We start from the raw sequence: 17,203 nt of genomic DNA on the forward strand, positions 1-17,203 counted from the left end.
CCAATACTAAGTGAAAATATAATTTGAATCATCATTTTCTGAGTCCCTGCAAGGACAAATGTACACAGTAATATGTTATTATATTTTCAGTTTTAGGTGCCTGAGGGTAATCACTTAAAGTTTGGGACCACCACATTTAGATTAAATTTCTAGGAGTTTCTATGACAACCAAACCCTCTTAGTCACATCAAGGTAGGAAATCTAACAAACCACTATAATTTTATAATCACCGCCATCCTCAAGTTGGAGAAGAGAATTAAAGCCTTGTGGGGTTGGTCTAGAAGTTACCCGGTTGCCATCACAACGCTATCTCACACGCACACCGACCTGTGTCAATCCATGTGGATAAATCCAACGCGTAGTCAAAATAGAGCTTGCATTTTAGAGCAATTATTATGTGCCACGGGTTCACAGCCAGCTGCACATCAGATTTGGCCTCGGGCTTGAAGGTCTGATCACAGAATGTTGACTCTAATCTTTTGCGCTAAAGGTCTGTCAAATACCAACTCAGATCAGCACCACTTATTTTGCCAGTGTGATGTCCGGATGATATTTGGAGGGGGTGACAGAAATCACAGCGGCACTTCGGACCCCGAAAATACAATGTAAATGGATGAAATTGAACTGTGGGTTTAGAGCAAGATATCAAACCAAGTGTGAACAGACACTGAGATGCCCTGACCAAATAAAAGTCAATATCTCACAGAGACCACGAGAGAAAAAGGGCGTTTGACAGAATAAGTCCAGAGAAGTTTCCTTTGGGAGAGAATAAAGTCACAGTTCTTCACTTTAAAGGAAAGGTTGCTCCTTTTACCCAATTAATGAGGGCACAAGTAGGTCATCTCAAAGTTCTTGGCCCACCGCACTGGACTGAGGTCTCATTGGAGCTCTGCTAATTGACATCCACTATATTCAACGATTAAAAAGCAACCGGTTTCTTAAAATATTTTTGGTACTGTACTGCCTACGATCTAATGCTACATTGTTTTTTCCAAGTCAACAAACACATCAGCACAGGTATGTTTGTAAGAGGTCTGCTGGATATCTGGAAAACATCTGCTGTGTTCAAACATTCGATACGATTCGAACGTCTTAAAAAGGCAGTTTTACATACATTCAAAATGATACTTCTAACAGGCATCTTCTAGATGTCTATCTTGGAAACAGGAAACATCACAAGGACATATTGCAGAGAAACACACAATCAAAAAGACGTCTCCTGGATGTATGTGTGCTATCAGGTAGGCCAGGCCAGTTTAACGCATCCAGAAGCTTTTCAAGGTACCACCTCAGGATTCTGCATCTGTGCTTTTAGCCTAGCGGTTGAGATCACAGTCAGCTACTTGCTTTTTCTGCCCAGTCACAGTGCTAATATGAATCTAAGATGAACGGTGGATTACCCTGTTCCACCTCCCCATTGATTTCTCCCAGGGCCAGACTTTTGCATTCTGATTTGTTAAAGTGCTGGCACGGAGCGACCGAACCAGCTGTCGGCTTCCGTCCCGGCAGGAGTTGGATGTACACACAAAGAAACTTCACCAGACACGCTCAATCTCTCCTCTAAATTCGACTCCCTTTGACAAAATCCCCCACAGCAATTGCAGGTCACCGTCTTCTTCTAAACGGATCTGAAACGTCTGCGCAAAGCTCAATCGAATTCCCCATACACTCTGATCTCCGAATTAATTAGTCATCTGGGTTTCTAGCTCCTTTGTGGAAAAGACCAAGACGTTCTCATCTTAAGCTTCCAGGTTGCGGTATTTCCTGCATGCTGCCCCTGTCCGTCTATCTGACGATCCACAAATCTTCATCGAACAGTTTAATCTTTTCACATCACAGACGAAACAATAGGTTCTGTCTGCATCTCCAGATGGGTCAGTGATGGCGCGTCCTCTCCAACAGTGCGATGGGTAGATTGCTCTCCTTTAACAATTTGTTTGTTCTCGAGGGCCGTATAAATGGCTGGCGAATGGTCACCGTAACAATGCGGTTTACCAGTTACAGAGATGCAACCGCTTTCAACGCATCGCATTAAGGGACGTGTTGTAGGAGCGGAAAGAGCTGACAGTTTTGTAGCATCTTTTCATGTCCTGCGGTCTAAAAGCGCAAACAATTTTCACAGTTTCAAAGATTGTGAAACCTATCAACTTTGAATCACAGAATGAGAAAAAATTTGTGAGGGGTTGATATGACATATTCATATAAGAATGCTAAAATTAGAAATTGTGTCAAAATGGACTTACATGTTGTTGCAAACTCATGATTCTTTTGTAAAGCTGGTTTGCAACAATGCGAAACGAGAAAAGCGCTATAGAAATAAAACTGAATTGAATATAACTTTCTTATACAGAAGCGGTGTGAAATGCTACTCTTTTACACAAAAGCCTACAGCCTGTCAACATCTAAAAATACTGAACGCAAACAAGTTGTTAATACTACTCTATACACAAACAATTGAATTCAACATGCTTATGTGCACTGTTGCAAGCTTCTTTCCACAAACTTAACAATGGACTAAAAAATCCTAAATAAATCCCAAACTGTAATTTTTTCGAATCCTTGTAGTCACACTGTGCCCTAAAAATGGAAAAAAGAGTCTCCTTCGTTAATAAAAAAAATCCTTTGCACTGAAAGAAACTAATATGTTTCTATAATTTTTAACCACAAAATGAATTTCAAACATTTAAACATACCCCTTCAGATCAAAGGTTTATAAGGTCAAGAGAAGAGTTACCTAAAACTACACCTTTTCACACCAGTTCAAGATATTAAAGACCTATTCATTCTTATTCATGACTAAATGAAAGAACTACGCCCTGGCGGCTTTGTTACCTTTTACCGGCTCTTGAGAGCTTTCGCTGGAAGACATTCAAAAGCATTTATGAGCATCACTGTGGATTGATATTAAGATATTATATGCCTCTAAGCCCTTTTGAATTTTTTATTGACACACCGACATCAAGGCAGCGTGAGACTCCGTGCACTACATGCGTGTGTTGTCAAACTGTTCCCTGAGAGATGCAATTATCGTGCAACACTTTCTCTCTTTTGGTGCTTAATGCAGTTAAATGCGTGGATGTCTTTTGTGAAGCTATACACACAACTTATTGCAATGTAGAATGTATTGATTTATAATTACTTGGATGTACAGCTCATCATCTTTTTTCCTGATATACTGTATTCTACTTTATAGCCACTGTACTGTAAGTGTCATGAAATTTCAGTGCACAGTGGAAATGTCAATAAACATGTAACATGACCAAATTTACTTTAAAGATTTATGACAACTGGTGCAAAGGGTAAATGCAATTATGTGTAATCTATTTTACTACTCTTTATTTCGTTCGTTCGTTCGTTCGTCCTTCCTTCCTTCCGTCCTTCCTTCCTTCCGTCCTTCCTTCCTTCCTTCCTTCCTTCCTTCCTTCCTTCCTTCCTTCCTTCCTTCCTTCCTTCCTTCCTTCCTTCCTTCCTTCCTTCCTTCCTTCCTTCCTTCCTTCCTTCCTTCCTTCCTTCCTTCCTTCCTTCCTACCTTCCTTCCTTCCTTCCTTCCTTACTTACTTACTTACTTACTTACTTACTTACTTACTTACTTACTTTCTTTCTTTCTTTCTTTCCTTTCTTTTCTTTCTTTTCTTTCTTTTCTTTCTTTTTTTTCTTTCTTTTCTTCCTTTGCATCGTTTATTCTTTCTCTCTTTCATTATTCATTCTTTCTCTTTTGCATTCTTCGATCTCTCTTTCTGTCTTTCATTTTTCATTCTCTCGTTCATTATTCTTTCCAACTATTATTATTGTTTTCTTTCTTTCTTTCTTTCTTTCTTTCTCTCTCTCATCCTTCGTTTCTCATACATTTTTCTTTCGCTCTTTCTCAGCAAATTCTTGATTCTCACTGCATTTCAATTAGTGTCCAAGACAAAATCTCACCGAACAATTTGAAAGCTCTAATTTATATCTAAGTCTTGGAATAGCAGACTAATTAACAGAGACACTAATTGGATTAATTCTGCGTGATCTGATTCCCAGAAAGAGACAGGAGGAGCGAGATAATGATAATGAGAACAAAGCGACTGTTTTCTTGCTCTTCCTTCTCAGGCCTGGAAATGTTGGGAATTACACAACAATGGCATCAGCTGTTTTTTCAACTTTAATTGTAAACATTTGGGGACTCAAACTGTAAACAAACATATGTGACTAACTTGACTGACGACAGAAGCTGATTAAAATATCTATTATTATTCTGATGTTTATGTCAAGCTCTTACGCTTTTACATTTAGGACTTAAATAGATGATGAGGGACTGGAGAGTTTAAAAAAGACGTATGCATAATAAAAGGAAAGAAAATAATTATCTGGATTTCTCTAAAACGTATTTTTGTATAACACGAAACAGACGATATAAAATATATAATCATAATGAAATTCATTGCTATTCGGTTGCAAATATGATAAGAATTTCAAGCAATAGTAAAAGCAATGCTTTCTTAAAAGAAAGAATTAAGAGCATATTTGTGATAATTGCCACTTGATACGAGTGTAACTGGACTTTTCTGATATGGAAAGTTAAGGTAGGTTTGAGTTGCCCTGCTGTACAAATAATACATGCGTGGATGCTCTGTAAAGTTTGTGTTTAAAAGTCTAACAAATACACAACATACATTTTTTGCAAATATAAAATTTCTCTGCCCTGGTCCCAAAGATTAGGTTATAACACATGTAACTTTAGAGAGGGCACCACAAGACCTGGATGTCCTATTGCAACAATGTTCCATGAGAAAAAAAAGGTAAAAGTAAACATTTTCTGGCAAAGGTAATTGCGTAAAGTAACAGAAGCAGAACAAAAAGTGTCAAAAAAGCAACTGTGAATAAAAACACGGGCATGCAAGATGATATAAACGCTTCCAAATAGGCAGTGCCACATTCAAATCCTTTCTGGAACCAAAACCAGGAATGCCAGCCATGAAACTGTTTTACAACCCATGTATGTATTGAGCACCATCTGTTAAGGCTAGCTGAGTCACTTAGCTCAACAGCTAGCTCTCTCCATCACATTCCCCTCAGTCAAACGGGCACACGTTTGTCTCAATCGACTATCTTTTTTACCAGCGGTAATCTTATTAACCTTGCAGATAGATAACCTGACTGCCGTTGCCACGGGAACGCTGCCTGCGTGATTGCCTTGTCATGTCTGTTTTGTTCCCCCCTGAGAAAACGGGACACGCAGCGCACGCCTTGGCAGCCGTCAAACTTTTTGGCACGGCTTCGCTCACCAGTCGTGTTCAATCTAACCCTCTGCGGTCTGCGCAGCGCGTACGGTCGACAGGAAACAAACACGCAAAGCTGACGCGATTGATAGTGACAGCTAAGCTGGTTGGGGTTTGGACGGGAGACCTGCGGTTATTGCCACTTCTGCTGGGTCATTGATAGCTTCAAGTGGTGTGAAACAAGCTGGCTTAACGGCGTTGATGTAAATCTTGCCAAAAAAACCTAAAACAGGCATCGTAACTCTCTTGATGTCGGAATATAGTCACCGATGCTAGCATTAGCAATCACACTTTATTTGGGCTTTGTGTTTTGAATAAGTAAGGTTTACTGTGAGCTTCACAAAAGGAATGATTTACAATAGACAAACAATTGTTACGTTTCAAAGAGAATTAAACATGTTAGTTATGGGAATGAAGAATTTGGAAAATCTTTCTGTGAGAAGATTATAGATTATAGGCCTATGCATATTCAAATGGATGACTGGAACTTTCACATGTTAACATTCATGAGAAAATAAGCTGAATGTCCCCAATTTCAAGAGAAATGGGACACAATAAACGCTGCCTTCATGATGGAGTGGCATTCTTAAAATGAGCATACTTTTACAAATGTAAAGAATTGATCAAACTGTTCTATGACAAAAAATGAAGAAAGAAGTGCACAGTTTGGAATGCATAGGAGGATTCATCTAGCTTTGCATCTGGTCTTTCATTGTTGATAACACTGTGAGATTCAAGGCTTTGACAGATTTCTTTGACTGAAAACGGCCTCAAACTACAATCCTCTTCCAAACATTTATGGTAAGAAAAGAGACATTATATCGTGCATCTGTCTTTGTATTACAAAAGGCCTTTTGAGTTATATTCTGCACATTACATATTTTGGATGCTGCTGTGAAATTTTGTGAAAATTCTTGATTACAAAAACCGTCACAATACATCCAAACAGCATTACCATTGCCATCATTTAGAGAGGAGGTTTTGTCATTTACCTCTCCAGGATTCAAAATGTTTTAATACCCCTGTTGAAAACCAGCATATGCTGGTTAGGTAGGTTTTAAATTTGAGATTGAGTCATTAATGACAGAATTTTCATTTTTGGGTGAACTATCCCTTTAAATCATAAAATCACATAGTTACTGGGTGATGGTTACCCTTAATATAACAATACTGACACATTATAAAAAATATTTGGAACACACAACAGAACATCCAACACAAAGCAATTCCAAGTAGCTGAAATTTCCTACTTTGTGCTTGCATACCTTTTAACACATTGTGTAATCTTCATTAAGCTAAAAATGTGGTACAGGAAAGCAGGCTTTGTTGCTGTTCGGTGAGATGGAACAAGACTCATTAATTGATACCTTTCGTACTAAATTACACCCAGTACTGCTTTCTCCACCTACTTCTTTGTGGAATGTGTATTAGGATTAACTGTGTTTTGCCCACACAGTAATAAATCTACATCCCATGAGCATGCAAGTATACCAAAGACCCCAATCTCACGTCTCCCCAAAAAGTCTGTAAATACTGCTTGGTTTGACTTATCTGTGGACTTTTAACAAGTGTCTCAACTGTTTCTATTTTTATGTCTCCTTAGCAAGAAACATCTACTAAGATGTTGACTAAACTTGAATGAAACACACGATAACTCTATCAATTCTCAAATTCTCTTTTTGCCCTCTGGGATGCACCCTCAGTTTCATGTGAGGACTTTACTATGACAAAATGCACAAAGCTTGGAAAAAGAAGTTCATTTTCTCACTGTAAAGTTATTGCTGGAGAAGCAAGGAACATTGTAATTGTATAAAATGCATTAAATGTACGGTTGAAAAGCTTCTTATATATGAGGAACAGTATGTTCTAAAGCTAATCTTTGACCTATTCTTCTAATGCATTTTGGTTGTGTTCCACTTACATGGTGTAACAAGGCAAGACAGGAAATGATAAATCAAACGCCTATTTGGGTCTAATTAGATGGCGAGTGGCGTTCCAGACAAAACAATGTTCTCCTCGGGTATTATCAACTTCCATCTTATGGTACTTTGTTTTGTAAAAAAAGTGATTTCCTGTTCTTAGTACTTCTACTGAGTTAAAGTGAAATGGATGTTGTTCCACACCCTGTGTGGAACTTTATTTAGGAGGCTGAAAGTAAGAGAATTTGAGTTTCTTGCCAAGGACTGGAACATAATGTTTAGATTTTAAAGTTTCGAGTTTATGTTTCAGTCTACATTTTACATTGCCTATGATCTTTATATGAACTGGGTATTAAAAAATAATCTTATAGAAAATGATATATAATATACACAGATTATATTACAGGTCACAGAGATGGTGCCTAGAAAGATATGAACTGTATCATATTTATGACATACTAATAATACAAAATAATTAGTCTTGGTTTATGGTGTGTAGTATGTATGCTTTTCCTGTGATTTAAACATCACAATAAATTTCTAAATATATTCGCCAGTTATGTAAGATCATCAAACCCGCTAAAACTGGGTGCATGAATTTAGCAAACATAACTTGAAGCAATAGCAATCTCTGTTCTATACAGTGGCTTCACTGATCTTTAGTGGTACACAGGAGTCAGGAATTAGTTTTCATGCAGTGTGTGATGACAAATATTTTTTAAAAATACATCCTTGCATGGCTCCAGCAAGTATATCATGAATTATGAATAGTCAAGGATATGACTGTAGCTTCAGGCGCTTTAAAAAAGTTTTCAAAAACGGAATAAAATCTACTTCAAGAAAAACTTTCAATTAAAAGGTCAAAAATGATCTGCCATTTTCAGATAAGTGCATACAGCAACTATGTTGTACTGTCCAGCCCCTGATGTGGTCATTTCCTTACCTCCTGTGCAGACGGAGAGATAAGATCACATCCATTGTTTGCAGAGATGAAGTTATGGGTGGAGAAGGAAGGTTTCGCCAAACATCCCCCCCCACCCCCTACTCCAGGGTCATGGTTACAAAACAGCTGAGTTGCAAGGGGACTGTGAAAATAGTGTAAAATATACTTTATATATAAATATTAGTTTCATTGTTACTATACAGTAACATATATAGATTTTTCCAAAGTGACTTACAAATGAAGAAGCGTTCGACATTTTGCTGTAAGAGATGATATTGTTTGCCGCACCCTTAGGTCTACTGAGCTTTAAAGGTCCAGTGTGTAATTTTGCAAATACAATATAAAATACATAATTATGTCTAAAGAGTTGTACAAAGGCCTTACATAACGAAGCATTATCATTTTATTACCTTGGAATGAGCTATTTCTATCTACATACACCTCAGGTACACTTACATGGAATTCGCCATGTTGTTTCTACAGTAGCGCTAAACGGACAAACTGCTCTACAGAGTGCGTTTTCTAAATAAGTTGTCTCCTTCGGCAAAGAAGCGAAAACGTGAAGACATAGTCCTGTGTCAGCCACCTTAGGGCTTCTAAAGGAAGGGGTGAGCTGTGGAGCGAACCGTTGGTTGCAATTTGTAACCTCACCATTAGATGCCGCTTAATCGCACACACCCGGCCTCTAGACTGCGAGCAAACGGTTGCACCGGTGCGACTGCCCAACTGATCAATAAATAACTTTTGTGTATTATATATTTAACATTCAGTCATACCTTCTATTCTCTTATCTATCAGTACCCCTGTCCCTCAAGACGTAATGCGTGGGTGTTAAAAGTGCAGCATTTCATGCTGTGATGAAGCGGATGGACTGACAGAGCAAACGAGTGAAGCACTCAATCTTGCAACTCAAATATGCATTTCCACCTGCAGAATACAAAAATGTAGACCCCAGCTAAGGCACAAAACCGCAAAGATAATGAAATGGTTTGCGTGTATTGTATGCATGTAAAGCTAATGCAGGAAAAAAAATTAAACTTTAAGCACTACGCTATTGTATAAAGCTCTCTAACAATACTGCCAAGTTTACAAAATGTTAACGTTATACATCACATTAATTCCTATATATTTGTGCGTCGCAATTGATAAACGCCAAACGTGTATGCAGCTCTCATGAAGAATAATCCCTAAAAGCCTTCAGTTCTCGGGGGTTGTCTAAGATATGCATGCGCCCAAGGAGTCAAAGCACAACATGTTAAACTGAGTTCTCCTTCAAGTCTTCCTACTCTGAAACGGACGTATAAACACAAAATTATGTAAAAATTCCATATTAATATTTCATGAACAAACAGTTGGGAAACAAAACGCATGTGTGTTACAGTATAGTTTACGCAACACATAATTCTAAACATCTCCTTTTGTTACACTATTCCATTATGTTAAACACATCTTTTCCTATTTGAATTCTCAATAAAATGTTTTTCTCAGTGATCACAGGCACTTTGCCTGCAAAAGCTTGAGGATGATATGAGCTGGATTTCGCGCACAAATTAGTTCTTGTCTTAGCGATTTATCATTGCAAATTAGCAGGGCTCTCTTGCATAACCATGCAGGTTTGCCTTCTTGACCCGTCAATCACATGGTTTAGGGTAAATTGATGCGAGGGAACGCTGATCTGATTTAATTTAGCAACCAACCACAGCAGGCATCTACAGTACAGAAATCATAGGAAATGATCATAAAATCCTTAACCGGCTCTTAAACCTGCAGAATAAGTCATTCCGAACAGCCGGAACGGCCTAGATGCACCCTACAACGTTGCAGTGTTTGTGTAAACAAAATGTGCAAATGGTTCCTGTAATAATGGCATGCTGTGATAATGGATGTCTATCAAATACAGACATTTTTTGCACAAAGTGAATATTTGTTCAGATATAGCAAGAAGAAGCGGGAGGAAAAAAATAAATGATGGAGTGACTGAGAGCGAGACAGTGGGAACGAGAAAATGGAAATCTGGCTGAATATGAGAGAAAAATATGAGTAATGATGTGTGCTCATACCTCCTGAGGGAAACCCTACAGTGTGGCATATTATCTGTCCCTTTCTTGAAAAATACTTCAGTGCACACATTTTAAATAACTCATAATCAAATCTCACCTTGCAGACAGTTCCTGGCTTCCTACCTCAGCCATAAATACACCTTTCTGTGCTTATATTTAATCTTTGTCTTCTTATATAAATGTAAATGATGTTAAATTACCACTTTTTAACACATTTGACTTGAAAATGTACAATAACGTAAAAACAGTCATAATTTACAATAACAAATACAGCGGCACAGGTATGTCGCACGAGGTTGACAGACAAGTAGCCGCACGACTCTGCAATTAAAAACACATGAAAAATTGGCACTTTCATATGTCAATTTGTTGCATAACTAAGTTGCAAAAAGATCAAACTGTCAGTGGCAGAATTGCGAAAGCATCTGTCATAAAAGGGAATATTATTTATCCAGAGTCTATAAAATTATGACAGCATATGTCAGGGACTGACAAATTGCATCAGCCAGGGGAACTGTCGTCCAAGCTATTGAAACGACTAAAAAGTTGCTCAATGTAAAAAGAAACAGCCTCATCTCAGCGGTTGTTTCGTGGCTGCAACATTCATGCTGCACCATGTTGAGATGTGCTCAATTAAAAAATGTAAGTTCAAGTCTCATTTGTGTCTATTTTGACATATGTACATAATACGAACTTTTGAAAATATCTCAAAGCGAAGCTGATACTCTGCCAATCGGTTCTTGCTTTTCATATTATATTATACTTAGAATCTGTCAATAAAAACAACAGAAAAGCCGAAATAAAACGAAATGAATAAAATAGTACAGCCTCAGAGATTACGCCGAATTGATTCGCCAACCTTTGCGATGAAACTCTCAACAATAACTTTATATAAAGAATTTCACAAAGCTGAAACTTATTACAAAGCTGCTGTTTGGAACTCTCTGTATCCAAGGCCAACACCAAGATAAGTAGAAATAAATCCAAGACCCCAGAGCAATAAAGAAAAAGTAATATGTTTTAATGATTCGCATTTTTCCTCTCCATCTTGAAGTGATTTAGTATTTTCACCAAAAGATTTAACCCTTTACGCTCCATAGTGCTGACTTGATCTCACAGGAACTATTTTACGAAGTGGCTAATTCATAAAAATGTGTACAATGTCAATCTTAAAAAAAAAGATTAATACAGTAGTAGAGGTGCGCTGATACTACATTTCTCGACTGATACCGATAGCCGATTATTCAGAGTGATATCTGCTGATGCCGATAGTATGGTGGTTATATTAACTCGCATTAACAAAATTCTAAAGATTAAATGAATATTTCCTACCTTTTTGAAAGGTATTAATTCATATAATGACTATTAACATTGAACTGGGGATATTTCTTAACATTTCCTATATACACAGAACAAATTTGATGCATTTTCCTGTCCTCTTTAGGTTGACAGGTTATATCAGCCCTGATCATCGGCTGTTATTAAATTATCGCCCGATATATCGGTGCATCTCTAATTATTAGGAGAAAACAATACTGAAGCCCCTCCCGTAACGCCACCCCTAAACGTCACTGGCGACAAAGCAAATCGTATTAAAACGTATCACATGATTGTGTTGGCGCGTCCGAGGACCGTTACTTTCCAAAGCGACATTGTTGCTTTTAAGAAAATGTATTGTATTAAATAGTGTAGCGGCTAAAGCTTGGGGCCAAAAAGTAGAAGGTTAGAAGGGGTTCTGAGCTGTGTCACCATTTTACCCTCGAGCAAGATTCTCAACCCTACAGTAAGTTTTCTTTGTCACTTTGTGTAAAAGCATCCGCTAAATGTCTATAAACTGCAACCCTCAAAAATGAAGATTAAGAATCTTAGAGATAGCAATCTAATTGGAGATAATTGCTCTGTAAAGAATTTGAAAGCCATTATACAGGCCCGTCCATCCATAGAATAGGCCTGTTAAAATGCAAACACCATCCCATCATGCATTGCAAACATGTGTTGGGAAGATAATGGATGCGTTTTACTGTAAATGTTCAACAAAGTGATAGTTAATGAACGCCTGACTCAGCAGGCATCACTGAACTTTCCGAAAGTTCTTGAGCACACAGTGAGAAATAGATTCTACCTGCTTCATCCCTCACAGTACTGGAGGCTTTTTTACTTGAAAAATGGTGCAGTATTCCATTTGAAATTGTTCAGGTAGCTGATGTGAAAGCAAAGACTTATTAGTATCTCCAGATCAATATTTGTTTGGTGTTTCTTTGATATCACCCGCCTGTAGCTGACAGAGGGAGAGTTTGATGAGGTTAGAACCTTTAAAAGTTGAAAAAACAATGCTGGTTTGTTTGAAATGACTATGCGCATACATACATCCAAATTAATGACAGATGTGCACAAACATGCGGTTACATGTGAAATGTCATTTTGGTACTTTGCCCATGTAAAGTCCCATGGCATCACACAAAAAAACATGCTTTTTTTCTGTAAGCGTACGTTGGGAAACACACTGAAAATGTGAGTAGAGAACGAATGTGGAATAAACAGTGGTAATGCCAAGTAGAAAGATAAGGATGAAAAAAGATGAAAAAGAAAGGAGATTTATGATTTATTATCAGTCATATCAGTCCAATAAATGTGACAATCACATACTTTTACCAATAAATTGTTTCATCACAGGTTTCTGATAAAATGTTTCTGCTACTGATGAAATGAAACTTGAATTATCTTTAAATGAGTTCAGAAAAAAAGCATTTTAAAATATCAATCTGCACAAACCTTGTTTAATGTGTTCATTTTACACTGAACTGTACAAAAGGCTTGAAACCAATACTTCATCCAAGCCAGCAAATTAATAACCTTCCCTATTCTCTAAGATATCTCCATGTTATTTTCAACCTTGTATTTTCAAACTTGCATTCTTCACATTGAAATGCAAATGTGCAACTCCAAAAATAGATTTTAGATAGAAGGCGGTTTTGGCAATCGGTAATTGTTCATGCACCTGTCAAGCTTTGATTTGCGTTCGCTGTGAAAATAGGTTTATGGGAGGGAAAAGGTAAAGCGGTAAGCCTGTGGAATCCTTCTGGCATTGAAATGATTGTGCGAGCATTAAAGGTTCATGTGCATTCCGGTTAGACTCGATACAGGCACACGCAAACAAATCGAATCTTCAAAAGAACGCACAACGCTTCAGAAGTCACCCAATTTTAAAAGAACATTAAAGCCTAAACTGAGAAGAGCTATTGAGCAGCTTTCATAAACAGCCTGTTAGCTGTGCTGACTGATGTTGGGGGTTTGGCTGAAAATATCACTCGCAGGTTAGTGGCTCCAATTAGGGGATTGTTAAGAAAAGCATTTGGGGTGTATACATCGAAGACTGACAGTCAAACTATTCAGTTTGTTATTTTTTAATGAATAGGAAATGAATGTATTTACTTTGTTTCCAAACATTTTTGCGTAAATCCAAACCATTCCGGTTGAACCAGTAATTTTAAGTTATATAACTCAATATTTACCTTTGTCAATGGTACTTTATGTTCATGCATAAATTATATTACTTCATGTAAGTCAAAAAACAATGAGAAAATCAGATGAGTGGCATCTCAGTACTGGCATTATCACAGTTAATGCTCGTTGAATGATGCAATAGACATCATGAGCACGCATAAACCTCTCACAGCCTAAGGATATGTACCACTCAAAAATACAACAAACTCTTTTAAACCTTTAACATTAAGCACAAACAAGTATTTCTCCTTTACTGAAAAACACTAAAAAAAACAATACATTTCGAAATGTACTGCCTAAATGCTGTCTTACGCAAAGCATGCTGGGAACTGAAAATCACTCTCAACCAGTCATGTTGAAATAACTTGTTTTTATGAAGTAAACCCAACAATAGGTCCAATATTAAAGGGTTTGCGTTCTACTCAACAATGTTAAGTGGACCAGTCAAACACTTGTTAAGTAAAGCTGACAGATCCACATTTTTTGTATAAATAACACATTACGTTAATTTAGTTACTTGCATTCATTATGTACTGTGAACAAGGATGGGTTAAGCAAAACTAACAGCAGCGACAGTTCATTTCTTTATACTTACAAATATTAAATATATTTATATATTCTTTTTAATATATTAAAAAGAATATATTTAGGAGAATGTTGGTAGTGAACAACTGCGCTAGCCATTCAATTCTTCAATGGACACAAAATCAATGTGAATGGGTGCCACCGTTGTTCGGTTATCAACATTCTTCAAAATATCTTCTTTTATGTTTTGTAGAATAAAGTCAAACCGGTTTGATATGACAAGAGGGTGAGTAAATGAAAGAAATTTAATTTTTTTGGGTGAAATATTACTTATATAATATAATATAAATGTAGACGGCCGTCTCTTCACACGTGCTGAAGTCAGACCACCTGGTGATTTTGGGAAAAGGTTTTACTTGACAGTTAAAACAGAAAGCATTTCTCTGAAACGGACATGCTGCAAAACAATGAAATTGATTCTAAAACATAAAAAGTGACAGTTAAAGTGACTAGAGAGTGGAGAAAAACAAGTCAATATGAATCCACATGCGACAGGCAGCTATTGCTTGCTTCTGTGTTGAATCATAAACCCTTCATACCAACTACAGCCTCATAAAAGCTATCAGAAAAATCCTTACGTAAAAAAACAACCTGTTCAAAAGACTGTATAGAGAAATCCTGATTCAAAACCAAATGAACATTTTATTGCTCATTTGTGCATCTTTTATATACGAGGAGACTAAATAGAGTTGTGTGTTTGAATTTAAAGTTTAAACTAAATTAATTTAAACTAAACTAAAACTAATTTTGACTAGATCAAAAACTCATTCACACCAAGGACATTCTCTATTTAAGAGATTCAATTACACTACTGTAATGATGCAGGGAAATGATATTGTTGGGATTTCAGTCTGATCGTTCCACCTCATGAATGATAAAACATTGACAGCAAATAGAAATCCATTCAAATTTAAGGGGCTAACGCATTTAAAATGTGAAACTGCAGCTCGTGAGCTTAGAACAAATGTAGTTCTGTTGGTGTGGACGCTATTATTGTTATCATTTCAATATATAAAAATTTAAGACAATTCCAAATTTTAATTTATTCAGATCATACCAGTCCAGTGTATGTAGAGTTTCAACAAAATCAAACCAGACATAAATTCATCCAACAGCAATGTGAAAAACTGACAGCATGTCATGACAAAATGCTGTGATAAAACTGTGATAAAAATCGAGGTTATCACATAAAAGATCATTGCAAATATATCAGATGAACTTATTTTATTTTCAGTATTTGAGGTCTCAAAAAATACAGATCATCTTTTCTGTTATTTTGATCTGTTTCTCCAGATTTCATTTTTTGCTAATAAATGCAAATAGAAACTTTCTTTGAAATTTGGGAGAAATATTTAGTCCACAGAATGAAACAAAAAGGATAATTTTACCTAAACACATATAAATGGTCAATTGTAAACTAAGAAAAACGGATTTTGAAATGGTCTCTTAATTATTTCCATGGCTGCATATTGTTATTGTTATGATGTGAACCGTTCTTAAAGATATTAAGCTAGTACTGTGGATATAGCAGCCAAATAATTTTGATGAATTTAATGAAAAATGTTGAATTTTTATTCAACCTCTCAGTATAATGTTCACTGCAGAGAACTGTGTCAATTTTGAGCACACATTAAGATATCTGTAGCTTAAGAGAAGACATTACGTAAGAGATTACTTCAGTCTTCTCTTAGGAGAAAATCTGGGAAACAGGAGGCATACTTGAAAGTCTCTGTTTGCTCTCGATATAAACAAATGCTGGCACATTCCATGCTTTTCAAGAAATCTCATTTCCTATACAAAGACTTGAATAACAACCAAAGAAATTTCTTTTTGACATAGATCATTGGATCACGAAAACGACCTTTCAAAAATGCTGCGCTGCCTATTACAGCAAGCACGCCGAGGGAGAAAACCTTGAAGGGCTTGTCACACGACTTCACATCATAAACACACATATGGCTGCCAGGAAACGTGAGAGAAAGGAAAAGCACCATTTAAAAACCACTCCATGCTAAAGGGGTGCTGGAACCAGGGGCACACATGTTCTTATTTTTCTCTGAGCACCAACAGAAGTCAGAAATCTGTCAAAGAGCTACCCAACACTGATCTGTCAAAGCTGATGAAGCGAACAGCCCAGAGGGAAGAGAAAGAAAAAAGAAGACAAAAATGTAAAACGACCAAGAATGAGCTGGAGAGAAAAGACTGACAAAGAGTGAACCGATAAAACAGTTATTATTGACTTCATGCCTGTCACTTATTGATTCAGTTTTATAACTCATTCAAATGCTCAAGAGGTCTTCAATAAAAGAAATCCAGCATCGTTTCCAGTAAAATCTGCTGAGCTAGATGAGTTATAGATTATGTAAAAATGCCCGGTCTGAGATAAAGCATTCAACATTATCATTGATTCTGTCTACTGACTCTAAAGTTTTTTTCTGCTGTTAAAACCTAAACTATTAAACCAAATCCACCTGCAGGATTTTAAAGGAAATATACATATTGAATTTCCCCACAGGGTTGAATCCCCAAGGACAGATAAGCCTGTGCTGAGTAAACAATGTTGCTATAGCTTCCAGGCGCTGAGGGTACACAAGCATTGTTTATTGGGTAAAGAAAAACATGACTCACCTGAATACGCCCAATAGGGTTCCCCAGCTGCCCTCCGCTCTCTTTGGGTGTCCGAGATGCCATGACCCTCAGTTTCCACACGTGGAACTGTCGGAGATAAATGAGAGGAAACAATAATGGGCACTTTTCCAAAAAACATCAAAGCAAACAATGCAACACATTATTGTCAATAAGAAAAAAACTGCGGTAGATAATGTAAATTCATTGTTGCAAAATAAACCTTAACAAGGTTATAAACACATGAACAATAAATACAGACACACATACACTCAGACATTGTGTACAAAACAGACTTCAAAAAGTCAC

The 17,203-nt window shown here is 37.0% G+C and overlaps 1 protein-coding gene across 1 annotated transcript in view; it reads right to left on the minus strand.

Moving 5' to 3' along the window:
• ca16b (carbonic anhydrase XVI b) overlaps positions 1-17,203 on the minus strand; it is a 63,581-nt gene that overhangs the window by 31,269 nt on the left and 15,109 nt on the right. The window contains exon 2 of the mRNA XM_079460973.1: positions 16,898-16,984. Within this exon, the coding sequence (XP_079317099.1) occupies positions 16,898-16,984 (87 nt within the window). The remainder of the gene's footprint in view (positions 1-16,897; positions 16,985-17,203) is intronic.

Source organism: Barbatula barbatula (assembly GCF_947034865.1).
Source record: "Barbatula barbatula genome assembly, chromosome: 7".
In the NCBI taxonomy this organism is placed as follows: Eukaryota; Metazoa; Chordata; class Actinopteri; order Cypriniformes; family Nemacheilidae; genus Barbatula; species Barbatula barbatula.